The following is a 26,049-nucleotide window of genomic DNA, read 5'->3' on the forward strand; positions in this document are numbered from 1 at the left end:
CTTAACCTGAAACTGTTCTTAACCTGAAGCACCACTTTAGCTAATGGGGCCTCCTGCTGCTGCTGCGCCGCCATAGTACAATTTCTGTTCTCATCCTGAAGCAAAGTTCTTAACCCAAGGTACTATTTCTGGGTTTGCGGAGTCTGTAACCTGAAGCGTATGTAGCCTGAAGCGTATGTAACCCGAGGTACCACTGTATTTATGTTGCTTTTTAAAACACACAAACAAACATGCTTTGTCAGGTGAGTCTTGAAGGCAGTGCAGTTCCATGGATTGTGTTATGAGCGCACTCTCAGTTGATCTTAAGGTATCTTGGTGGGACAGGGTGCAAGAGGGGAAGGGCTATAGTAGCTCAGTGGTAATGCATCCCCTTTGCATGCAGAAGGTCCCATTTCAGTCCTCATGCAGGGATGAAAATGTCCCATGTGAAACCTTGCATAGCTGGTCAAGCCAACATGTCATTTGTAGCCACATCACAAAAAAATGAATGATGGCTGTTAGATCTGTACATGATCTTTGTGAGATAACCAGCCTCATACAACAAAGTCCAATTAATACACAAAAGGATTGAAATCATAAAGCAAGCTGTCCTTAACCTTGGGAGGGACTGGGTAATCAATCATATGGTTCAACCTCCAGTCTACCTGATGAACTCAGCATGTGAGGTCTGAGTTGGTTGCTGTAGCTCAGACCCTATGGCTCTTACAAGCTACTCTTGAGTTCCTATACCAATAATTTAGGATTTTCACCATTGTAAGTCAAGTTAAGTTTTACTGACTGTGCAACTTTTTCTGAATGCTCTATGGAAAAGTACATTAATCTGACCTTTGGAGAGTTTGTAAGTAAACCATTTTTTTAAACTTATCAAACATGTGGTCTTTTTCTACGCTAGGAAAACAGTGCAACTTTGGAAAAAAACATCTTGAGGAGACATTTTGGAACTCACTTTAAATTAAGGGCATATTTTAAAGGTTTAACAACCTCTATTTCCACATTTTACTTTGCTGCATGTTTTGTGATTTCAAACCTCTTGATCATGGCATCCAGGAATGTTCCTTTTTATATACCTATATTTCCTTACCACCAACACTCATTTCATCAGGAGAAACAATAGTTTTGTGACTGAATCCAGGAGTAATCAGAGACTGAATGTCCTTTGAAGCTGAACTCTCATCATTTTGTTCTCTAACTACATTCTCAAAACCTGAGGCAATTGGCACTTTTGCGACACAAAACATGTATTTACTCCAGGTTAATTGAGCAAGGATAGCTAATGCCCTTTGATTCTATACTGCTGCTCAGTAGCATTAAAAAAACCTGTTTCTCCCAGGTGACATCCTCCCCTTTAAGCATTCCTTAATGTGCTCCTAGGAACACGGGTGGCACTGTGGGTTAAACCACAGAGCCTAGGACTTGCTGATCAGAAGGTTGGCGGTTCGAATCCCCGCGACAGGGTGAGCTCCCATTGCTCGGTCCCTGCTCCTGCCAACCTAGCGGATTGAAAGCACGTCAAAGTGCAAGTAGGGTGAGCTCCCGTTGCTCGGTCCCTGCTCCTGCCAACCTAGCAGTTTGAAAGCATGTCAAAGTGCAAATAGATAAATAGGTACCGCACCGGCGGGAAGGTAAACGGCGTTTCCGTGCACTGCTCTGGTTCGCCAGACACCGGCTCCCTCGGCCAATAAAGCGAGATGAGCACCGCAACCCCAGTCTGTCACGAATGGACCTAATGGTCAGGGGTCCCTTTACCTTTAATGTACTCCTACTCAGCATTTTATTGTGTGATCTGCCTAAAAACTTTTTTTATTTTTTAACTGCTGTTGGTTGTACAGAGGAACCTTGGGTTACGGCAGGGATCTGTTCTGGAGGCCCCGCCACAACCTGAAAATGATGCACGTCGAAGCGCCGCATCTGCACATGCACGGTGCGATTTAGAGCTTCTGCGCGAGCCGCAAACCCGGAAGTAACCTGTTCTGGTACTTCCAGGCTTGCCGCGGACGTTCGCCAAAGCGGACACAGAACGAGGTTTGACTGTATTGTTATTTTTACTTTTGAAAGGTTGAATTTTCATTGTATTTTGTACTATGTTGGTTTTGAGTAGTGTAGCCTTGTGGACTTAGGGTTTTGTTTTTACAAAGTGGGGTAGGAATTCATTAATAAAAGTAAATAGTGGTTGTGTTAAGTGATGATTCCATATTGATATTTAAATTGAGCCCTGAAAAGGTACTGCATTTTACAAATGCAGTTTCTGACCCCTGCAGAATCTTGGCTCCTGCAGCTAATTGTAAGCCGCGGAAGTCGCATCAGACGTTCGGGTTCCAAATAATGTTTGCAAACCGGAACACTCATTACTGGGTTTGTGGCGTTCAGGAGCTGAAACGTTCGACTTGCAAGGTGTTTGGGATCCAAGGCATGACTGTACTGAGCTGCACTGACCAACGGTCTGACTCTGTATACAGCAGCTTCCTACTGGGGGGGTGTGTGTCATTGGTTCCCCATCTCTGCCACAGCTTGTACAACGTAAGCATATAACTTAGCTTCATTATTTCTCAACAAAGCAACTTTATTTTTTCTGTATATCAGAAGACAGGTCACAAAGTGTCACTGTTCAAGAATGGTTATCTAGTCCTGTTTTCTCACATGATACAGTGTGAGTGAGTTAGGAATTGTTTGAAGAAACATCAATTTTCTAAACAGGCCCCACTCCCATTTTATAATATTTGATCCCAAATGTTTCAGCTACAAGAATGCCCATGTTTATATATTGTCAGTCAAGACTTTAAACAAAAAAATCCTCACAACTCTCATTCTAGGCCAATCCACTTCTTCACCACGCTTAGGATATCTCCAGCTAAAAGCAGCACCTCCTTCTCCTTGTATCTAAGGAAAGCTTCATTGGGAATGGTGGGTGAATTGTGGTAGCTGGGATACTGCGTTCTCTTGTCATCCACGCCATGCTGCCGGAGTTCCTCAATCTGATCAGGCAGCTTTTCCAACTCCTGTCCATAAGAAGCTACCTTACTAGCCAGCATTGGAAGAGTCAGATTCCTGTCAAAGCGACCTCCCTGGTAGTATTCAACTGCTGTCAGGGCTTTCTCCACTGCCCGGTAAGTCTTGTAAAGCAGCCATTCAGTGCTACCCTGACCAGCACTACTGGCTGCCGCCTTCAGATCACACTTGGCTTGCCTTAGCCAGCGCCTGGCCTCCTCCAAGCAGTGAAGTTTTGATTGATCCTTTGAATACTTTGGCCCTCTCTGATGGAAGGACCAGAAGTTGTAGTTGCAGTGGCCTCCTCCTCCTCCTCCACCCCATCCTCCTCCACCCCCACCCCATCTTTGCCTGGTGAATTCTGTACGCCTCTCTTGATGCTGATGAGCTTGCTGGTCCCATTCACCCCAAAATTCAGAGCTCCTCTTGTAGGAACCTCTACTTTTGGGTCCCCCTCTGGAGCCACTGGGCGTTCTATTGTTCTCCATCTCCTTGATCTTGTCTTTAAGGTATTTGAAAATTTCATTGGCAGAATCCTCTTGACCTATGTTTTTATCTGGGTGGTAGCACAGATAGAGTCTTCTTAAAGCCTTCCTCCTCTCATCCTCTGACAAGCTCCAAATTTCAGCCAAGCAGGCATCCACTTCTTTCTTTATCTCACTCAGTGGCCTCTCGTACCAACTGCCACTTGTAAGTGGTCTTGCAGTGCTGCTAGCACCAGGGGAGCCTTCTGCCAAGACCACAGCTTTACTCAGATCAGATGCAGAGTTATTCCTCCGGAAATGGTAAAGGTCATAGGCGCTGACTTCTGCATGCCGCCCTCCTCCCAAGTCAACAAGGTATGTGTCTACTTGGCCAGTACCGCTCTGCCGTGGCCCAAGGGCTTCAAGGACCACAGCGTAGAGGTAATGCTCTCTGGGCTTGGAAGAATCCAGGTAACCCACGTAATCTTCTGGCAGAAAGGTATGGAGGATGCTCATGTCCAGGCTGTCATACCATTCCTCAGGGATGTCCTCTCCAGGAGAAGGCAGGATATAGGCATTTAGGTTTGCTGGCAGCTGCAAGGGCACTTTGTTTTTCTCTAGCACCTCAGCAATTTCCTTGGGCCTTTGGCGAACCAAAATCTGCTCAAGGACCATCAGGGCCTGCGAGCTAAATCTTTGTCCTAAAAGCCTATTCAGCTCTGTGGCTAAATTGACAGAGAACTCCACACCCCACTGTGCATCTTTGCTCTCCTGGTGTGCAAGGTAAATCTGCAGTTTGCCATCTGGCATTGTTGCAACATACACTGTCCTGGCACACTGGGTTCCTTCCACACTCTGCGAATTGTGCACCATGGTTGTGCACACTTTTTCACAACAAACCACTTCTAGCCGCTCCGGTGAGAAGCGTCCTTCAAACATGCATTCCACTTCCTCTACTTTTGTCCCACCCTGCCATTTAAGCAGTGCAACCAGAGCATGCTGGAACTCGCAAGACATGAGTAGTTCTTCTAGCCAGTTTTGGAACTCACAGTGTTCCCCATAGGTACAGAGTTTCAGAGAGGACTCTTCCAGCTGCTCTTCAGTGATATCTGACAAGTTCTTGGGGCGCAAGGCTTCAGGCAGCCGATGCAGAAGCCTCTGCTGCTTATACTTGTCGTAAGGTAGCTCACATATTGAGAGATCTATCAGAAAGCGAAATTTGCACTGCAAGTCCTGGGGTTCCTGGCTATACTTGTATAAACTAAAGATGAGGCTGTTTGATGGATATAGCTTCCCATCAGCACAAGGCAGATGCAGTTCTTTCAGCTCTGAGAAATCCATTTGATCCTTTGCTTCATCTAATAGCTGGAAGAGGAACTGAGTGGCCCTGAGCACTGTTTTGGTGAGGTTGGCATGCAGTGTAGCCTGCCTTACAGTCTCTGCATGAATTCTGGCCAGAACACTGGCATAGTGATGGATGCTTGCCTCATCTTCCACTCCCAGTTTCTCCAGGACATCCATATAGACCGCTAGCTTTGGTGGTAGCTTGTAAAGATACGGCCGGAAGTCCTGTGGGTATTTTAATGAGACCACCACATTTTGGGCCTCTGCTACCTCACCGCCATCCACTAGTACCACAGGGAATCCCTTTAAGCAGCCAGTCTCTAACGTTTGCTGTCGCGACAAATAGCCATAAGCTGACTTTAGGATATCCTCTCGAGTTTTCCTAGCTTTCGGAGTGTCACATGGTGCCTGGCATACGTTTCTTAGATTCTCCAAGACTAAATGGGCTGGCAAGGTGTGCAGCACTCCCAGTTGTTTTAGGATGGTTTCTTTATTTTCCCCAACATATAGAACAGAAGGCAGAATGACCGCTGAAGTCCACACCAGGTCTGCTTTCGCAGTTAACAAGGAACCTTGGGGTGCCACAGGAGTATTACACGGCACATATGGCGAGTGAAGGCAACACAGATCTTCAGAGATCTTCTTTGGCAATAGGAAACGGATCTTGGACACTGTTTCCAGGAAGGCCTCTGAGAAGGTTTCACTGGAAAGCAAGTAGCTCCAGAGTGCTCTCCTCCTTTCATCAAGATCATGGGCACCATCCTTCAGTTTTCCAGCCCTCAATGCTTCTTTTGCAATTTGGTTAGCCAACACTAGAAAGTCTTCCTCAGAGATCTCTTGCCGCAAGCCCACATCAAGTAAGAACTCTTTCAACTCCCATATATTCTCTGGCCACACTGAGTCATAGAATTTGCGTGGCACGAACAGAGAATCCATTCTCAACTCCTTGAAACACATTTTCTCCTCATAAAAGTAGGACACAGGACGCATCACACCTTGCTTGTCCCGGATGAAGGCAAAAGACTGGAAAGTTGCCACCACTGTCTTTTTCTCGGCCTCATATTCCTCAGGATAATGCCTCTTGATAAGGAGGAGTAATCTCACAGCCTCCAGTACACGAGCTTCGAGGAGATGGGGCAGCCAAGGCAAAAGCTGCTTTACAAACTGCTGCAAATCATTCATTACACCAATACTCAAGCTCTTACTGAGATCTCGGTTCAGCCAGCTATCACTCAGCAGGACAGTCTTCTCATCTACCTCATAAAGCTCCTGGAATTTCTTGGTTTCCTTTGGAATCTTGGACTCCAAGATGTAGATATTCCCGTACGAAGACAACGAAACGTGCTTCCCTTGGTGTGTTTTAAACACGGGCAAGGATTTCAACTTGCTTAGCAATCCATGGTCATTCTTCAGCGTCTCCGGTTGGCTGCTTAGGAACTGCAACAGCGCTTCAAAGTCCCACCCTTTGAGCGCATCCCAACACAGGTCATGATGAGCTGCCAGTTGTTCGAGCACTACTGTAGGATTCTCAATCTGCAACACACATGGCAGAATGCAATGTGCAGCGAGCTTTGGAGGCAAAAGAGAGGAGTCCAACTTGGAAAAGCCCAGTTTGCAGAGAATTTCAGTAACAGTACCTGCTTGACCAGGCATTATCGTGTTGAGGGACTCAAGGGGAACCAAGAACTTAGTGCAGCCACAACACACAGGGAGCATGGCACAACCTTTGAAGAGGGAAACTAGCTCCGCAAACATATTTTTCATCGTGTCTGAATTCCCAGTCATGCAAATCTGGTTCTCAAAGAAAGCCCACAATTCACGGAGCCATTCCCGGCCTTTATCAGTACTGACCCTGTTGTCCAAAGACAGCATCTCCTTAACGAAGGCCACAGAATCAGAGAGTGTAAAATCCTTTAGAAACCCCATCTGTACTAACAGCTGCCTGGCCTTTCTATCAATTTGGCAGGCAAAGAAACAGTCTTGACGGTGTGGGAAAAGATTGTGCACACTGCTATGGTATGGAGGACACTGCTGAGTGAAGCACCTCAGCATGTTATCTTGGGTCACCAGCAAAGGGAGACCTTCCAGGCAGCTTTTGTCATCAGGAAGAAGCTCACTGAGGCAGAACTCGAGGAGAGCAGAACAGTAACGGCTATTCTTCACAGGTGTCAGATGAAGTGGGCAGGGCAGGAGAAAGTTGGGCAGGTTCTTGAGGAAGCAGCAGAGGGAAGGAGAATCGAGGGTTAGGATATCAACTCCTGCCTTGACAAAATGGTCGCATACCAATTGCAAATGTTGGAAGGCAGGGACAAAATTCATGCCCAGACTCTGAAGAGTAAGCTCAAGAACCTCACTTATCTCAGACGGCAGGAAATAGGGATCATTGGTTGGGTGGCCCAGTCTGGGTGCACTCCAGTGCACACTCACTTCTTCCATCTTAACTCTATACTTGAAATTAATCTCCTTCTGGTACACAGGGACCAAGGGAAGCTGCTCCATGTATGCCAGTTCATACAAACGGGTCACCAGCTGTTGCCATGCTGGGGGGACATCCCTTGTCACAAATGGGAAATACTGCAAATAGTTTGATTCCAGCCACTTCTCACATTCAGTCAGGGAGTAGAACTGCAGTGTTGTATCATTCAGCGCCCGGCGCAGCTCATAAAGCAAATGGCAGTACAATGGGGCAATGAGACACTGCAGCAGCAAGTTATTCCAGGACGTATTGGCACCACCTTCACCATCATCCTTCCGCAAGCCACGGCGAGCAGAGTCCACAGCAAAGTTCCCATTGATGTGGATGGGAAGGCCTGTTTCTTCCAGAAGCGGCAGTGTGCAGAAGGCCCTACCAGGTAGCCGTCCGTCAAAACAAGCTGCCACACCCCCACACGCCAAGTCCATATTTTGCACGGTATTGTCACTCTCAAGCCCAATCTGCCTACCTACCAGCCAGTTGCTGGAAACATTGGAGATACTACTCTTCACCTTCATTCTGTAGAAGACTCTCATTGGCTCGCCATCATCCATTCCACCTGCTGCAGCAGCCTGTTGGAGACGCTTCTGGTATTCCAGTCTTTCAGGCTCACCACCTTCAGCCTCTACCCGCAGCACCTCCTTCAGTGTCCCTCCCCTCTCACTTATTATAGAGAAGACCACGCAGCGAACGTGGTTGAGGAACATCACAAGGCTGTCGGCTTCTTCAATGAGAGCCACCACAATTTTCTTCATGTCTTGCTCGGACACAGAGCTCTGGCAGATACGGGATGAGGCTGCACCATCAGGAGTACGTAAGGGTAACCGGAAAACTGTGCCTTGTTCCAAGTTAAACACATCAGGTAAAAAGGTATTATAAACATCACGGATGGTGTCTTTGACTTCTTTAGCAAGGTTGTACATTCTACCAGGTGAGATCTCATCAGAATCAGGGAGGTAGTGCAACATGGGGTCAAAGACGCACAGAGCACTGTCCCCCGTCACAAAGGCAGGGCAGTCAGTCAAGTGATAAACTGTATTGAAACCTAGTCCATATTTGCCGGTAGCATCTCTCCTCCCACCTTTGGCACCAGAGCCCAAGCGCTGGATCCCTTCTATGTCACACCTCTGGAAGGTGCGGTCATTGTAGATGCAAAGTGCCGGGCCTTGAAGTTCATTCCACTCCTTGCTGAAGACGCGATCAGTCGGGTGCTGTCGCCGATCCCAGACAAAGTGGACAAGATTTGCACCAGCATCGTCTGCATTCTGCAGCAGCTCCTTTAGCACATCCTGTGAAGAGGAGTACTCACGGAGGATGTTGGCCAGCCGGGTACAGATTTCTTCCTTGGCTCCAAAATCTGTGGCCCAGGAAGAGAGACCCTGAATCCGCTGGCGTGACAAGACACGACCTTTTGTGGTCTGAATGCCACAGCGCATAGCAATTTCCCGTGGGATCATGGCATGACAGAGCAGGGTCCCTTTCTCATGCGGAAGCCATGGTGTGTCATCAAAGAGGAGCTTCGGCAATGGTCGAAGGACTTTGTGTTTGTCTGGGAAAAATACACTCTGGGCTTCATAAGGACTCAACTGTTGACCCTCTGGCAGGGCCTCGGCCAGCCCTACAGTGATCAACCTGACAACTAGGTCCAGATGCCCTTTGGAAAGAGACTGTCCAGCTCCCTCCTTGGCCAAAGTCTGCAACACAGTGGCATAGTCCTTCACTTTGAAAGTCGCAGGCAACCCAACACACTCCCACAGCATCTTTTGCTTCTGGTACTCCTGAGGCAGCTGGAAGAGATATGGAGCAGCATCAAAGAACAGGCAATGGGCCACACTGCACACTGACACAAAGCCAGTGTCCATGAAAACAAAGGGGAATGTCCTTGCCCTTTGGGACACCTCCACCTTGGACAGAGGGTTCATCTGCACTATTTCATTCAGGAACGCATAGCAGGTTTGTGCTATGTTTCCCAGCTCCATTCTGGACAGGGCATTGGAACTACATGATGCTTCCTCCAGTTGCATCAGCACTGTAGATATTGGTGGCTGATGATTCAGTCCTAGGAATTCCTTTAGCTCCATGGAGAGCTTCAAGCCTTTACCAAGGGCTGTCTTGTCCAGGACAGGCTCAGTCAAGCCTACCAGGGGGTGCAGCTTATGGCAGTAAACCTCTTTGGGGCAGCAGAGTTTGCGTTGGTTAGCAGGTAGTACTGCTGGCAAGAAGGGAATGTCTCTGAAAGTAACCTGGGTAGTGTTGCTGTAGCTTTCCTGCAGGTGGTCCTCAAGGAGCTCTAGGATGCAGCGGGCACGCTGGCAGGCCTTGACTGGGTCATGACTCCACAAGGCTGCCACAGTTCTGGCTCGGGCTATCAGTTCCTCCATTTCTACACAATCTTTGGCCATGCCAAGATGCTCCAAGCGCAACAGCCTCTCTGGTTCCAGAAACCCTGTGCCCGTGGGGAAACGGCCATCTTCAGGAGCGTAGAGAGGTGCAGCGCAGCCCCTTGGGTGTACAAGTTCTTTAATGTTTCTCAGCAAACTATTGGGGACAGTTGGAATGCAAGGCCAGGATGTCAAGATCTTATTCACGCCAGCATCATTCATATCCAGAGCACGAAGAATGAGGACATCACGATCAGGCACTGCCAGCTGAGCAAGATTGGGCAAAACAAGCTCACAGAGGAATCGTGCCCAATTGTAGGTGTTTGGCAACAGGACGTCCTCCTGGATGCAATCTCTTAAGTTCATCTTCACCCAATCTGGAACTGACACCGCCATCTTTGGCTCTGGCAAAAGTAAAGAGAAGACCCTGAAAGCTATAGGTTCCAGATGCTCCTGACAGGTACTGTCAGAATTGAGGAAACAGGCATCCCGGGCTGGGCACCATCGCTGTCCATCAGAAAAGAGAACTGGCTGTTCCCCATCAACACCATTGACTAAGGCTTGGTAGAAGGCCTTGACTGTTTCACTGAATGGGTGCTTGGCACTGCGCACGTCAGGCCAGAAAGCATGGTACTCATAGTCCTCCAGCAATCCTTCCTCGTACATGTCCCGGAGCAGGGACAGTGCTCCAAGCCAGGCACCCAGCACGGAATCCCGTAAGAGCGCCTTGTTCCATTTCCCCTTCTCAGTAGCTTCCCAGAGTCCTTTGCGATTACTCTGCACAGCAAAGACTGCCGTGAGATGCAACGGGAGTCCAGTTTCAATAGGAAGAGGTAGAAAGCAGAAGGCACGGCCCTTAAAACCATCTACATCTGGAACCCATTTTCCAGCAGCAGTGGCAGGGCGGAGGGGCAAAGCAACGCTAGCAACAGGAGGCGAGAAATGGACATCCTTTTCTTTTCCCTGTTTGAAGACCTGAAGGGCTTCTCCTTGAGCAGAGCAGGAGTGTAGCAGGTAATGGCTGGTGACCACACTCGACTTCCATGTTGCTGTCAACTGCACAATAGTGGACGTACCCATCCTGACAAGTGCTTTCCTGCTCACTGTGGCTAATGGCTGGTTGGTTTCTGGGGAACTGGAACCATGAGGAAGGTGGGTCAGTGACACCTCCTGCACTTTTCTCAGGAAGATCAGCAGATACTTGTACATCTCCCGGAAACCAATTTGCAAGGATTTGATTCGACTGGGTCCAAACGGATCACAGCAGATCTGAGAGTCCTCTGCCTCCTCCTCAGTGCGGAAGGGCAGGCGGAGGAGCGTGCCTTGGTAATCATCTCCAGGTTGACAGCCAAAGATTCCTCTGAACGGTCGAAATTGTTCAGGAAATCCAGCGGCGACTTTTCGGTTCAATGTGAGACGCATGCCTGGTTGGCCTGAATTACGGATATGCTTCCGAAGGTGGGTGATGTTTGGGTCAAAGATGAGCATGGTGTGGCCACTGAGAAGAGAGGGCACATCAGTGATGTGGTAGACAGTGCAGAAGCCCAGCCCAAAGCGACCAATCTTGTCATCCTGCCGTTCCTTGGTAGCTGCACCTAGACGGATGATGTTGGAGAAATCTGTCTCGGTGAAGAATGCATCATTCTGGGCCCAAAGTGCGGGGCCCTGGCAGGCAGCCATGCCCGGGTCCAGGAGTCCTTCAGTGGTACCGTTATGCTCACGGAGATCGACTAGGAAGCGGCAAGTTTGGGCGCCAGCATCCTCAGCATTTTGCAGCAGTTCCAGGAACACATCTGCATCCTGGCTGTATTCACGAAGGATGTTACGGATCCGGAGGGTGATTGGCTCCGAAGGACCCCACGCCTGAGCCTCCAACACTTCCAAGCCTGAAAACCGTGTGCTTAGCATTTCCACACCATGGAAGGTAGCAGTGGCAGAGGAAACAGATTCATGCACCAAAGTAGGTGGGTCGCCATCCAGCTCAGCAAGGTGTGCCCGATCCATGTCACAGTACAGCACAAAACTGGCCGGGCGTAGAACAAAACCGGACAGTCCTTGAATCCGCACAGGCACTGGCATTTCCCTTTCTCCATGGTAGCCACGAGCGCACAGCCAGTCCAGGACAGCTATCACGAGGAGCAGTTCAGCATGCATGCCGCCTTGTGGTCGGGCATTGATTTGATCTGCCAACTTCTGCATTGCTTGGCACACTTCCTCCTCTTTTGGTAACTTATGGACCCCCCATGCTGCAAACAGCTGGCTGTAACCTTGGAAGTCCAGAGGCACTCGTGAAATCAGGGCTGTAAGGTCTAAGCCATCAGGGTAGGCCAGCACCACATCTGCAGCCAATGAGAAGCCAGTCCCATTCCACACCATAGGTCCCACAGGTGGCTTCTGGAAGTCCCTCAGGTGCTGTTGCATGTGCCGATAGATGCTGTGCAGCTTTGTAGTTAACACAAAGGCCTCCTCAGGGTGACATCCCTGTGCCAAGGCAGCTAGATTCTCCATCACTTTCTCTGGTGGAGGAGCGTTCTCCAGACCCAGTTCTTTTGCAGCTTCTGGCTGAAAAGCATTAGTCAGTCCCATGACCAGCCCGACAAGAGCAGCGTACCTCTCTGAGCGAAGCAGTTCAGGTGCCAAGAAATCTCCAGCTGCCGCCAATGTGGAAGCGTTGGTGGCAGGCACCCAAGGCAGGGACCGCAGCAGCTTCAGCTCCTGCGAGGAGAAGCGTGAGAGTAGAGGAGTCTCATTGCAGACCCGGATGAGTGCCCGTGATTTGGCACTGGCATCTGCAGCCTCTTGCAGTTGACCAACTTCCTCCGCAGCCATCAATGCATCTGCTGGACAGACAGCACTGAGATCAGATTTCAGGCCCAGAACACGAAGGGTTCGCAGTGCTGCTGGCTCCCGGAAGGGCCCTGTGGGGAAGCGGCAAGGTCCCAATAAGTCCTGCAAAGTGCGATTCTCTGGATCATAGAGATCACTGGGCCTGGCCAACCTTCCTGATCCGCAATCCAGGAATGGCAGCTCACGACACAAAGTTTGCAGCTCTCGGGTCTGGCTGAAGAGGGAGTCCCCATTGTGCAGCACCCACAGCATGAGCCGCTTGGCTTCCTGTGCCCAACTGGCATATGCCCCCTGCATCATCGCCTTGATGCACAGCAGGCACAGATCTGGCGTCCCCAGGAGCTTCTGCCCGATTAGCAAGAGCAGGTGGCGTTCAGCTTCATTATGACACAACAGTACAGGCTCTGGAGTTAGCAGATCCGAGGGCACTGGTGGAACCAAGTTCTTCTCTAAAGCCAGGTGGTGCTGGGCTGGCACCAAGCCAGACCTGGTGGGTGGAAGGAGGGAGGGCATCTTGAAGAAGAGCGGCAACTCAGTTAGGACTTCGGCTTCTTTGGGGGAAAGCGACACAGCCGTGGAGAAAAAAGCACTCAGGCTCTTGATCTGGCAGGTGGGCAGAGATGCAACGCGACCAGCCACGGATGCCACCCCTAAATGGGCAAAGACCTGCAAGACACTCCCAGCCGTGGGTTCTAGGACGTACTCTCTCAGCTGGCGGTGGCACCATTCTGGCTGCCAGCTCCGGACCACAGTGCATCCCAGTCTCTCCAGAATGCCAGCCACTTCGTCCGGCAGACAACGCCCCTCGTGGCTCTGGAACAGCAGAGTAGGCTGAGGCAGCAGCCGTGCCAATTGGATTCCACTGTGGGAGTTCTGTAGAGGAGTCAGCGGTATCAGGGGGCATCCCTTGAAGGGTGCCAGGGAGGGAGCATGGCGACTCAGGAAACTCCAGAAAGCAGAAAGCCACTCAAGCGGGGGCTGTTTTGGGTACTCCTTTGGGCACCAAGATACAGGAGCAGGGTTGCTGCTGACCCAGTCCTTAGGGAGAGATTCACGAAGGTTCTGCTCAATGACATTTTGATCCATGGAGACAAAGTTCCTGAATAACCCTGAATATGAGAGAGAGAGAGAGAGAGAGAGAGAGAGAGAGAAATCAGCAACCACCATTTGTGTGCACTTGCATTTCCTGTTGGGAGCAAAGTGGCAATGTATACACTACTTCTATGCCCAGCACTGAAAAGTACTTTGGATGCAACTGAACTCCAATATGTATAGGTCTGTGAATGATTTGGTATCACAATGATGCTAGAGCACTGCTGAAGCAAAGTGAGCCTGAAACTGATCAGCGTACCAAAAACCAGTGTGGTGTAGTGATTACAGCAGGCAGATGCAAACTGTGGCCCATCAGATATTGCTGAACTACAACTCCCATCATCCCAGGCCATTGGCCATGATTAAGGGAGCTGGTGAAAGTTGTAGTTCATCAACATCGAGAGGGCCAAATGTTGCCTGCCCCTGGATTAGAAAATAAGACTAAGGCAAAGGGGGGACAACCTTCAGCCCTTGCCCTAATTTCATGCAGGTGGTGGAGGACGACCCAACAGAGAATGATGGAAGGGTGGCGGAATCCACTGCAAGCAATCAGATCAGACCTTTGACAAGAGTGATCCATCTCTACTGGTGGCTGGGGGGAAATGTTCCCCAACCCTGTGCTTAAGGGTTAAAATGCCCAAACTAGCTGTGAAGTTAATTTGTTTACTTGGAGACAGCCACTCTACTGCTATTTGGTGTCACGCTCACTATCTTTCCACCTAATCTATTTTACAGTGTTGCTGGGAGGAGAAAATGGCGCCTGTGTGTAAAAAGCATGTGTTTGTACATGGTAGAACATTTACACTGGTGGCAGCCAGCCTGGTGCCCTGTGGATGCTGTGGATTACCATCCCCATAATCTCTGACCGTTGGCCATGCTGGCTGAGGCTGAAGGAAGTTGAAGTCTAGCATGGCTAGTGAAAATAGGAGTTGTAGTCTAACAGCATCTTAAGAACACCAGGGTGGGGAACCCGTAAAACACCAGAAGCTGATCATGGTGCGCTCAGGAAACTGAAAGTCTCACCCTTTTCTGCAATTGTTTGCAGATGCTTCAGCAGCTCAGGGTTTAGATCCTTGGGCAAGAACCGGTGAGCCAGGCCAGGCAACAGGATCCTGCAAAATCGGCAGAAAGAAACCAAAGTCAGTTAGGAAAGACAAAGAAATGGGATGCACTATGGGACAAACACCCAGTTAATGCCACTGGTTTATTTATGGGGCTAACCATTTTAGGGAATCTAAAGAAATGCAGCATGGGCCTCTTTATCCTGTAGGGCAGTATTTCTCAGAGTGAAAACTGGGTCTCAAAGAAGTGCAGGCTGGCGCTAGGGGAGACACTGAGCCAAACTATGCACATGAAAAAAGTGCATAAGGGCCTCTGTCTCTTGGTTTGGTGCAGTGTCTGAAATGAGCCATAGTGAAGACATTTGTGAACTGCCTTGCAAGGTGTGTATGTGTGCGTGTGCACATGCGTGCATTAACCATTATGTAAGTCCATTAATTGGAACATCTAATAGGGAGAGGACATTTAACTGTGGTAGGGCGAAAAGGACAATGCCGGGTTACCCTGGGGATCATATGTGGTAAGACTGCTCACCTGGGGAAGTTGTGGTTATCGAGGAAGACCGTCTCTCCAGAATCTCCAAAGCAGGTAAAGTTTCCATTGGCTGTCGGCAGCAGTGGCAGATTCTTCAGCTCCTGGTAACACCCATCTCCAACCAAGTACTCCAACAGCAACTGTTTCTCTGTCAAGGATATCCCATGCCACACACTGGTAGTCTGTTGCAGGGTCTCCCTGACAAACTTCGGTGTGGCCTCTTGCACCGCTGCCCTGCCTTTGGCACCCCACACCAAAGCTCGGCGCACATGGAGCGGAGCAGCAGCAAGTGGTGATTCTGCCAAAATGAGGGCCTTCTCCAGGGCCTTCTCTACTGGTTTACCACTCACTATCTCTGGCAAGATCACGGCTTTGCAGGGGTGGAGCAAACGAGGTTCCCCATCCCCGACTCGTACCAAGAGTTTCATGTCCATCAGTGTCTGGCATATCTGAACCACTAAAGGCTTGTATCGTAGTTGTTGGCTTTGGTCTGGGTCTGGCCATGCCCCATATGGGTTGTCCGGACAGGTAGATGCCAGCAGTACCATTTGGCAATAAGCAACAGGCAACATCTCCTCCATAAGCAAGTGGTTCCATTGACCGTCGGCTCCCCTCGCCTGGGACCCCTCTTCAGACCACTGCACGTGTCTTCGGTCATCTGTCAGCTGGAAGGGGGCACTGATGTGCAGTGGCAATCCAGTGGTGTTTTCCTCTGTGGCCGGGAGCGGCAAGACGCAGCTGAGGCGTCCCATGCACTTATCTTGCAAACAGTAAGCCAAGGACAACACAGGCTTAGAGCTGACCTTCACTGCGAGATCCCACAGTTCTGGGAAGGCATCCTTTTTCGCTTCAGCAGACAACACAAGCCAGTTGCACTTGCTGGCCTGTCCAGTCCCAGTGCCACATAGAGTAAGTGTTTTGATGTGGACACCCATGTCCAGTTTAGTGCCCATAGCATCATCAACAAGGTTTGCCTTTCCACTACTGCATTCTGCAACTTCCAGCACACCTTGGCTCATGCCCAACCCATTAAATGGGCGAGTGGTGGCCTCAGCCTTCAGCATCTCACGGATGGCACCATCGGACTCAATGAGACCCAACGTCAGTTTCTTGATGTTCCTGAGGAACAGCAAACTAATGGGGGCATCATTCACGAACGAGAGCAGCAGTTTCTGCACCCGTTCTGGACTGTAGAGATTTTCTGAGATCTTCGATGGACTCTGTCGTAGCGGGAAGCGAAACAGGGTGCCTGGAAAGCGGCCCTCCGCAGTTGGGCAAGGCTGGCCCAGAGACTTCAGTGCTGCCCAGAATGGTTGGAACTGGTCGGATGCCTCTTCCCATTCACTCACCTCCCAGAGCTGACCCCCGTCATGTAATGCCATCTGCTGTGGGTCCAGCACCCCCAAACATACATCAGAAAGTATAGATGGGAAATCTAAATAGAGTGAAGGGAAGGAATTCAGCCATTAAAATGTGGTTGCCCCAGACTTGGTTCCTTTCCCCCCTTCATGCTATTTCAATTAATCTTTATCTCTCTCAATTTCCCCCATCTCAATGATGGCATTAGGCATATTTCGCTGGGGAGAGCATTCTACAAATGGGGAGCCACTGTTGAGAAAGCCCATTCTCCCATTCCCTCCCCCTCAGAAGAAGTACACAGACAAAGGTCTCTGAGGATGATTGCAGGGCCCAGGTATGCCGATGTGAGGAGAGAGAGGTGGTCCCTGAGGTCTTGGGGTCCTGAGCTGTCTTCTAGTCCTTTTCCCTATAATTCTTATGCCTTCCTCCCAAAGACATCTCGTTTTGAAGACTGACAATCTCCCAAATTGAGCCAGGCAGAACTTCTCACCTGTGATATGGTAAACTGAATTGAAGCCCAAGCCAAAGCGTCCAACTGTAGAAGGGTCATCCTCCTTGTGACTGATGCCTGGACTCTGGATCCCTTCCCAGTCAGCCTCAGAGAATAGACCGTTGTTATAGGCAAGAAGTGCAGGGCCTGAAAAAGAGAAATGTGGTCATGCAATTTTTACTCAAGTGCCTTGATGATGGTTCGATTCACGGTGTCACTCCCAAGCCAAATATGACATGGCACAATGTCTGAATTGCAAACTAGGGTTTGTGATCGGCCAGCAAACCAAAACAGAAATCATGATTGAACATTTTGTGGCACGAGATCCTGTCTAATTTAGCAAACCGTGGTAACAGCCACCTCCAGAGGGCTGTGGCACCAGAGAGATGGGAGCAGGCTAATAAACCTGATTGCTATCAGAAGCAGATCAGGTCCTATAAACAAGGGCTGGAGAGCCCTGCCACCATCCCTGACCATTGGCTATAATCACTGGGACTGATGGGAGTTGGAGTTCAACTATATCTGAAGAGCCACAGCCGCCACCCCCCATCTCTTTTCTAGATTAAGTTTTCTGCAAACCATGATGTGATACTGGAATAGAGCCAATATATTGAACATACTGGAGGTGCACTCTCAGGTACTCACATCATTTGTTTAAAGCACATTTATACGACTTTAACAGTCACTGTGAGAGCATATAAGGCCAAATGTCCCAAAATGGATATTGTAGCACAGAAATGAGAATGTGGGGAACTACTGTACAGTGGGCCAGCCATATTTCCCTCCCACAAGGCACCTGGAAGGACACTACATCATGGCAGCTTTCCTTGTTTGCATTGTGGGACGAAATGGCCCCAAAGTAGAGGAAGTTCCCTGCTGCATTCCCAGGCACAAAGAATCATTCTGGTGTCAATATAAGGAGAACTTAGAGGAGCCTTGGTTACTGACTGCTAAAAAGGAAGCCTTTGGCCCTTGAAAGCATCCCTGAAAAATTATTATGAATTTCATCCAGCCAACCTCCTCCCTATAGGATACATTGTGATTTCTTTGCTGGGGCCCCCAGAGCACCCGCCATTGGGAGCTGTCTAATCCATACCTTGGGTGCTTGCCAGCCCCTCTGAGAAAAGGCTCTGGGTTCCAAAACTCCGTGCATCATAGAGCAAGATCACCTCTTCAGCCCCCGCATCATCTGCATTTTGGATCAGCTCCTTGAGGAAGAAGAGAATGAGAGTAGGAATAAATGCCAGGGGTCAACACAGACACAACTGTGGAAATTGCTACATGGATGCCAGCCCCACATTCCATAAACTGCTAGACATATACAGGGGTCGTCAATATCACCCCTTTCAAACTTTACCTATTTAGAAAAGGGAGGGCAAGCCATCTCCTTGCTGCTGTGTCTGTCCCGCATCTGTAAAGGCTGGGAGACCTGGCAGGCTTCTTTGCTGCAAATCTGCACCTTCTTTAATATTGCACTAGAACTGGCCATTCTGATGTTTTTGACATCCTTCTTTGGTACCCCTGCACCCAGCCACTCCCACAAGCCGTCCTTTGGGCCTGCGCTCCAGAACAGCTTCCTGCTCTAAACTTGCAGTCTTACTTCTCTTCCCCCAAAATCCGGGTGTTTGGCTGCCTCCTCTCTGTGAACACGCAAGTTGTTCAAGCCCTACTTAAAATGCAGTCCATGTGAAATGGCTTCGCTCTCAAAAACGGCAAATGCAAAAAGCCCAGGCCCAATGCTTAAAAAACTTACTTTTAAGATCTGACCCCCATCTGGGTACTTGCGGAGGATACCCTGCAAGTATTTGAGGACAGGAGGTGATTTTTGTCGAAAGCCCTTCCTGAAAGAAAGGCAGGCGGTTACAGTAGTTAGAGTATATGAATATATAGAGTATATGAACAGAGAGACTTCAATCTAAGCAGGACCAGGCTGTGGGGTGGGGTGGTGCTCCTGGGCAACCTTGACCTCACTGCCGACCTGCCCAACCCTTGCACTGCCCAAGTAAACTGTAGCAATGGTGTAGCAAGAGGGGTTGCCCACACCAGCCACTCCTAGATTTCAGTCTGGAGTAGGGAATTTTTTTTGGCCTGAGAGTCCAGGGGCGGAGGAAGGGGGGCTGGTGGGGGCGGTCCGCCCCAGGTGTCATCACTGAGGGGGTTGATGTTCGGCACACTGCCCGCCCGCAACTCCCAAGCACATCCCAAGCTGTCGGGGGAAGGGGCAGAGCTGCGCCGCCTTGCCAGCGGCCTTCCCCCCTTCCCCCTTCGTTTTGACAGCTCGAAGGAGGCTTGGGAGTTGCGGATGATCAGCTCGCCATTGCCCCCCCCCCCCGCCTCCTTTGGGGGGGAGCCTCTCCTGAGCTGTCAAAAGGAAGAGGGAAGGGAGGAAGGCTGCTGGCAAAGCGGCGTGGCTCCCTCCCTGCCCAGGAAGCAACCTGCCATGGGTGGCTTGCTTTGCCCCCCTAGGTGTCTCGCCCCCTGGGACGCTTGGCGCAGGCGGCGCCCCCCCCGGGACACTCGCCCTGCCCCCTGGGTGCACAACATGTGCGCAGCTTCTGGTGCCGCAGCAGCTAGCTCCACCTCTGTGAGCCGCATTCCCAGTCGTGTGTGTAGCCACCAAATGCACAATAATACAAGCATACACAGGTGCACATGCATATACAGAGAGACAGAGAGATGTATTAACATGCACAGCAACTGGGGTTGAAAAAAGCCTTCTAACTTTTAGCAAGCCTAATTGCCAGGAGAGAGAAAGAGATGAGATTCCTGGAAATCTCAGCTGAGAAGAGAGATGGGTTAACCCTTCCCTCTCCAACTGCACTCTTCCCGAAGATCATCCTTCTCATACAAACATTATGGCAAAAGAAGACTTCTTTGAAAAGACATTGTGGAGGGTTTACAAGTGAGGAGAGAAAAAATCACGCTTCTGGACCCAGCTGCAAACCCACCACCCTAAAAACAACACAACCCAATTGAGCTTGGGGAAAAGCTTACTGTTGGCTACAATAGAAGGCCTTTGCAACCCTAAGTTTAGCAGGGATGAGAAAGACTATACACAGAATAAGGAGGCAACTGGCCCATGGTCCAAAGGTTCCTAACTCCTAGTTTAAATCCTCACTCTGCTGTTGGGTCTGTGTGCAGGTTTCCCTCCTGAGTGACACTGCATTGTTGTGGCATCTGCCGGGACAATTTAGTATTCAAAGGACCCTGGGCTGCCACTACTGACCCAGCTTGGTTATTGGATCCTACTGGCCAGCAAAAACTGTAAGTGAACTTCTTGTTCCAGGTAAGCTTGTTCAAGGCTTGTCTCCCTGACACCTCGAGTATTATTATTATTATTCAGTGGTACCTCGGGTTAAGTACTTAATTCGTTCTGGAGGTCCTTTCTTAACCTGAAACTGTTCTTAACCTGAAGCACCACTTTAGCTAATGGGGCCTCCTGCTGCTGCTGCGCTGCCGGAGCACGATTTCTGTTCTCAACCTGAAGCAAAGTTCTTAACCCAAGGTACTATTTCTGGGTTAGCGGAGTCTGTAACCTGAAGCATATGTAACCCAAGGTACCACTGTACCCTATACCCAGAGGTCTGTAGCCTTTTGTTCCTAACTTGCTTCTTCATCCTGCCTCCTCATTTAACTTTTGGTTCTCACTACAAGCTCTCACCCCAGTCTGCTGCCCACAGCCTAACCCTCAGGGCCACAGGGCTCACTGGGTGACCTTGGGCCAGTTCTTCACACACTTGGTCTAGCTCTGAGCTCCTTGGAGGAAGAGTCAGCAATGTTTTAAGCAAGTGGTGTTATCAGATCCCAGATAGTTTTGGTTCTGAGTAAACATCAGGAAGAACTTTCCGGTGGTAAGAGCTGTTTGACATTGGAACAGTCTCTCTTGGGAGGTTGTGGAGTCTCCTTCCTTGGAGGTTTTTAATCAGAGTTGGACGGCCACCTGTCATGGATGCCTTAGCTGAGATCCCTGCATGGCAGGGGGTTGGACTAGATGACCCTTTAGGTCCCTTTCAACTCTACAGTTCTAGGATCAGCACATCCAGCACAGTCTCACTGGCATTTTTTTGTCCATGAGAAATCCCATGGATACACACACACACCATTTCTTACCTCTTCTTCGGCCCCTGAGACATGTTGATACCTGCAAAAGTGAGGAGAAAAATGCAGAATGAGGAAAAAAATGGAGTGTATAATCTCACCAATACAATTTGCACATTGGCCCCCACTGGACAAAAAAAGAGCTCATAAACTATTGTTCCTTCCGTAAATGGACAGTTTTTAACAAAACAGACAAGAGGAATCACTTACCATGATGTTACAAACACCCCCCCCCCCAGTCATCTCTCATCAAAGGGATTTTGGAACAATAGAAAACCCTGCCAGGCTGCAGTTTGTTATGTGTGCTGGAAACTGTAGTTTATGTGAGGAAGAAACTACAGTTCCCAGGATTCTTTGGGGAAAACCAGGTGCTTTAAATGTATGGTAAGGATGTGATTTCAGTTACCAAAGGCAAAAGCAAACAGTCCAAGCCTGCCACAAGCAGTGTGGCATCTTTCTCTGTCCTCCGCTTCCGATCCAAAACACGTTTACTAAATTATTATTACTGTAACATAAAATTTGTATGCCGCTCTGTACCTGCAGGTCTCAGGGCAGTTCACAGGATAAAATCACAATATAAAAACACAAAGTACATAATCAAAATCAAAACAAAACCCAATAACCCCCCACAACACATTTTAAAATTATGTAAGTCCTTTTAAGCCATTGAGGCCAACTCATTTAAGTGAGCTTACGTAAGCTTACTTGTGATTGACTTGTGATCTGGAATGTGCTTTTGTAGCCAGTAGACTGTGCAACAATTCCATGAGGTGGACAGGAAAGGTGGCCGATATTTATTTAAACCACTATTTTGCCAGATATACATTTAAACCACTATTATACTATTTTAACAGTCATGGCTTCCCCCCAAAATTCCTGGAAACTGTAGTTGGTTAAGGGTCAGTTCATCTTTTATTCATTTTCTTATGCAGGCATACAACCTTTTTACTATTTATTATAGTTATTGTTTATTAAATTAAAACCTTTGACACCAAAAACATTCCAAAGATTACAAAATAAAATAAACCTACAAAAAATAAACTAGACAGTGTATACAAAGAATCAAGCCTGCACTGTTCTTTTCCTGAGAGTATGTTGCCTTTGAACAAATAAAAGTTACATAATCCTGATATTTCTAAAGACCAGTGGCATAGGTTTCATACCACCTTTCTTGTGTACGTAATAAAAGGCCACCAAAAATCTCTCTTTTTTTTTTACCCTCGGCCAAACGTATCCTTAGCAATACGTCAATTAACATGATTTCCCATGTGGTGTTGTACTATTTTGCTGTGTTTAACTCTTGTAAGTCCCTCCCCCTCCAAATCTCGCCACTGAGATTCTTGGAGCTCCACCAAGAACTTGTTTATGTAAGCTTTTCTGATTTCCCCCTGTAATCAGAATCCCTTCCCTGCCCCCCCCACCCCGGTGACAATTACTGTTGAGGTTTCATTAAAAATCTTTCCCCAAAATTTGGCAACATACAATCCCACCACATATAAGATCCAACTCCCCAACAGCCCCTCCAGCAGAACTTTTTAATTTTTTTTTTAATTGTTACAACCTAAAAGGTGTTAAAAATCACTTCTGCGTATTTTGAAGTGATGTTTCCCTAAATTATACTGAAGTATTATTGTATGGGAACTTTCCTCCCAAGACTTTCCACTATTCACCTCCTAATATTCCTGTCTTTTCTCGTGTTTCTCAGTCCAGCTGCATTTTGCATAACCTAGCAGAGTGGACCCTACTAATAATTTATCAAATATCCCTGCATCATTTCAAACTACAGACCCAACTGCAAACTTGTTCAGCTCTCCTAATTTTAAAGGGAGCACTTTGGAAGAATGGATCACAAACACGTTAAGGGGAAGAGACACATCCCCTGGTCATCACAGGCCACTGAGGTTATTTGGTTCACTCCTTTTCAGCCATCAAGACAGCCAAGCACATAACAAACAACACATTTGCAGAGCCAGAACACAATGGAAGCACATGATCTGTTACAACTATTGCAGAATCATCATTTCCGGAGAAATTTTTGTGTTTCCTAACAAGAGTTGATAAGAGAGGATGTGCTCTGACTGAAACCTTTTTTTCAGCCCAAAGTCCACATTGTGGGCATGGCAAGAAGCAAAAAGTGGACAGAGAAATGGGTGTGCCTCTTACCCTCATCAAGAAGAAAACATCCCAGTAAACTCAACACTAGAGGTTTCTAGATGGGCACAAACTTATACATCTATGCAAACAAAAGGCATTATCAAAAATGTTCAAGGACACCTTCCAAGCCAGCCAAAAACAATGGAAGAGGATGCAGAGCCCAGATGGTGTCTGGGGGTGAGTGTCAAGAAAGCAAAAGGGAAGGGGTTTACATCTGTAGATTCCCAACTGCAGTTTTATAGGAATTGCTTGGGTACCAGAACAGTGGGGCTGCTCACTTGCCACCTCACATTCTTCAGCCTTTCTTTTAATTGCTATATGCAGGGAAACGAAATTCATTCAAGTGACAAGGCCTTCCCTGATTATCACTGCATCCAGACAGTAGGGAAAGTTTCGCCTTTTGAATGCCTGCCAGCCGGGCCAACTAGAGGCAGGAGGTTCCCCAGAATGAAAAACGGTGATAATTTCACGCTGTACATTTTAGATTATAGCCATATTTGTACTGTACTTCTACTGCACATAAGCCAAGTCTACACTAGGAGAACGAGGTCTAAGAGCCCAGCACTGCACCATTTTAGTCGACAAGGCAGGGAACACGTTTTAACTTTCCCTCCAAGTTTTATAAAAAGAAAAGGCAGGTTCCCTGCAAGTAGAAATTAGCGCGATAGGAACAAGGCTGAGCTATATATTTTTCTCCCCCCCCCCCCCCGAAGTATTAGCTTTTTGCTTCTGCGGGGAATTTGCTAGGTGAGGAAAACCTCAAAAGCGATGGCTCACAGACGCCAATCTCTCAGCCTGGCCTGTTGGGAGGATAAAATGCGAAAGAGGCACCTTGCGCTCTTTGAAAGAAAGGTGGGCTTAGAAGTGTCTGTATTAACTAAGCAAATGTGTTTAGGATCAGAGCATTTCGCTGTGTTTCCAGAGACGCTCGTACTTCTTCTAAGCCTGTTTAAACCCCGTTACTCCTCCCAAAGAACCCAGGAGTCCTGCTGAATCGGTCCCCATCACCTGCTGTCTGTTATTACTCACCGCGTCTCTCGGAAGATGCAGGTGCGAAGATCCCCGCGCAGCTTCCCGGCCGACGATGACTAAAGAGCAAAAAAGGTCCGCCGCCCTACCTCGCCTCAAGGCGGATGCCCGGGGAAGCAGCGGCGGCTGCGCTTTAAAGATGCCAGTCGCTTTCGATTCCGGCGAAATGGAAACCGAAAGCAATTTCGCTCCGTTTGGGAAAGAGGCGGGGAATGTCTCGGAGCTGAGGAGTGGGACGGGCACTTTTAGAGGGGGATGTGGGGCAAAGACGGTGGGCCTTCAGCCCCAAAGGCTGAAAGGTGAAAGAGTCTGTATCTGATACACTACAGACGGGAGTGTCCAAGATCGAGCCCACCCAGAGACAGCTGTAGTTGGCAGGATTCCTGTCTTGCAAGGGGGTTGGGCTAGATGACCCTTTGGGGTCCCTTCCGACTTTTCGATTCTAGGATCCTTGTGATCTACGATCCCTAAGTTACGGCTGGCTCCAGAGAGACAGATATGGAAATGCCTCCCCCGCTGCCTCAGCGAAAGTGCGTAGTAACTATAGCGGCAGCTCTCACAAGGAAGTCCCCCTGAATTCAACAGAGCTTACTGCCAGACAAACTGGTGTTAGGATTGTAGCCCGAGTCTTTGGGTTACTTTGGCACATACGGTGCATTGAAATCATATGCCTTCTTCTACAAAGAATCCTGGGAACCATAGTTTGTAAGAGGTGCTGGAAATTGTAGCTCTGGAGGAGGAAAAATACAGTTCCCAGGATTAGGGGACGCAATAACTATTAAAAGTGGTGTAAAGCTGTCTGCAGTAGGGTGGACTTTGAGGTCCCTATCAACTCTTAATACTGATTCTCACGTACCCCTGTTCTCTTCCAAAGAAGCACAACCAAGCCATTGGGTTTGATACTCGCTATCATAGCAGATAATATGAGGCGTACTGATGCCTTTTCTGTTTGGATCTGTATTTCACTTGTTTATTTCTGTTGTGCCATTTGAGTTGGTCGATAGATGTTTGGATGCATGTCTGAAAATCAATGGAGATGATTGCGTGTACATCTGAAAATCAATAAAGATGATTTGAAAATAGTACAAGCAAGCAGTCCACATTCCCTCTCCAAGAATCCTGGGAATTGTTGCCCTTTTGTTGTTGTTTAGTCTTTTAGTCGTGTCCGACACTTCGTGACCCCCTAGACCAGAGCACCCCAGGCACTCCTGTCTTCCACTGCCTCCCGCAGTTTGGTCAAACTCATGCTGGTCGCTTTGAGAACACTGTCCCACCATGTCGTCCTCCGTCGTCCCCTTCTCCTTGTGCCCTCAATCTTTCCCAACGTCAGGGTCTTTTCCAGGGAGTCTTCTCTTCTCATGAGGTGGCCAAAGTATTGGAGCCTCAGCTTCAGGATCTGTCCTTCCAGTGAGCACTCAGGGCTGATTTCCTTCAGAATGGATAGGTTTGATCTTCTTGCAGTCCATGGGACTCTCAAGAGTCTCCTCCAGCACCATAATTCAAAAGCATCAATTATTTGGCGATCAGCCTTCTTTATGGTCCAGCTCTCACTTCCATACATCACTAGTGGAAAAACCATAGCTTTTACTATACGGACCTTTGTTGGCAAGGTGATGTCTTTGCTTTTTAAGATGCTGTCTAGGTTTGTCATTGCTTTTCTCCCAATAAGCAGGCGTCTTTTAATTTCATGGCTGCTGTCACCATCTGCCGTGATCATGGAGCCCAAGAAAGTAAAATCTC

The 26,049-nt window shown here is 48.6% G+C and overlaps 1 protein-coding gene across 1 annotated transcript; it reads right to left on the bottom strand.

Moving 5' to 3' along the window:
* Positions 1-2,749: 2,749 nt before the first annotated feature.
* LOC114607973 (sacsin-like) lies at positions 2,750-24,506 on the bottom strand. The gene is made up of 8 exons (XM_028751668.2): positions 24,310-24,506; positions 21,139-21,169; positions 18,782-18,869; positions 18,125-18,236; positions 17,029-17,175; positions 15,180-16,614; positions 14,610-14,698; positions 2,750-13,603 (listed from the first exon to the last, which is right to left on the bottom strand). Exons 2-8 carry the CDS (start codon positions 21,159-21,161, stop codon positions 2,802-2,804), a joined length of 12,696 nt encoding a protein of 4,231 aa, XP_028607501.2. The 5' UTR covers positions 21,162-21,169; positions 24,310-24,506; the 3' UTR covers positions 2,750-2,801.
* Between the last annotated feature and the right edge of the window lie 1,543 nt (positions 24,507-26,049).

This window comes from Podarcis muralis, chromosome 13 (genome assembly GCF_964188315.1).
Source record: "Podarcis muralis chromosome 13, rPodMur119.hap1.1, whole genome shotgun sequence".
In the NCBI taxonomy this organism is placed as follows: domain Eukaryota; kingdom Metazoa; phylum Chordata; class Lepidosauria; order Squamata; family Lacertidae; genus Podarcis; species Podarcis muralis.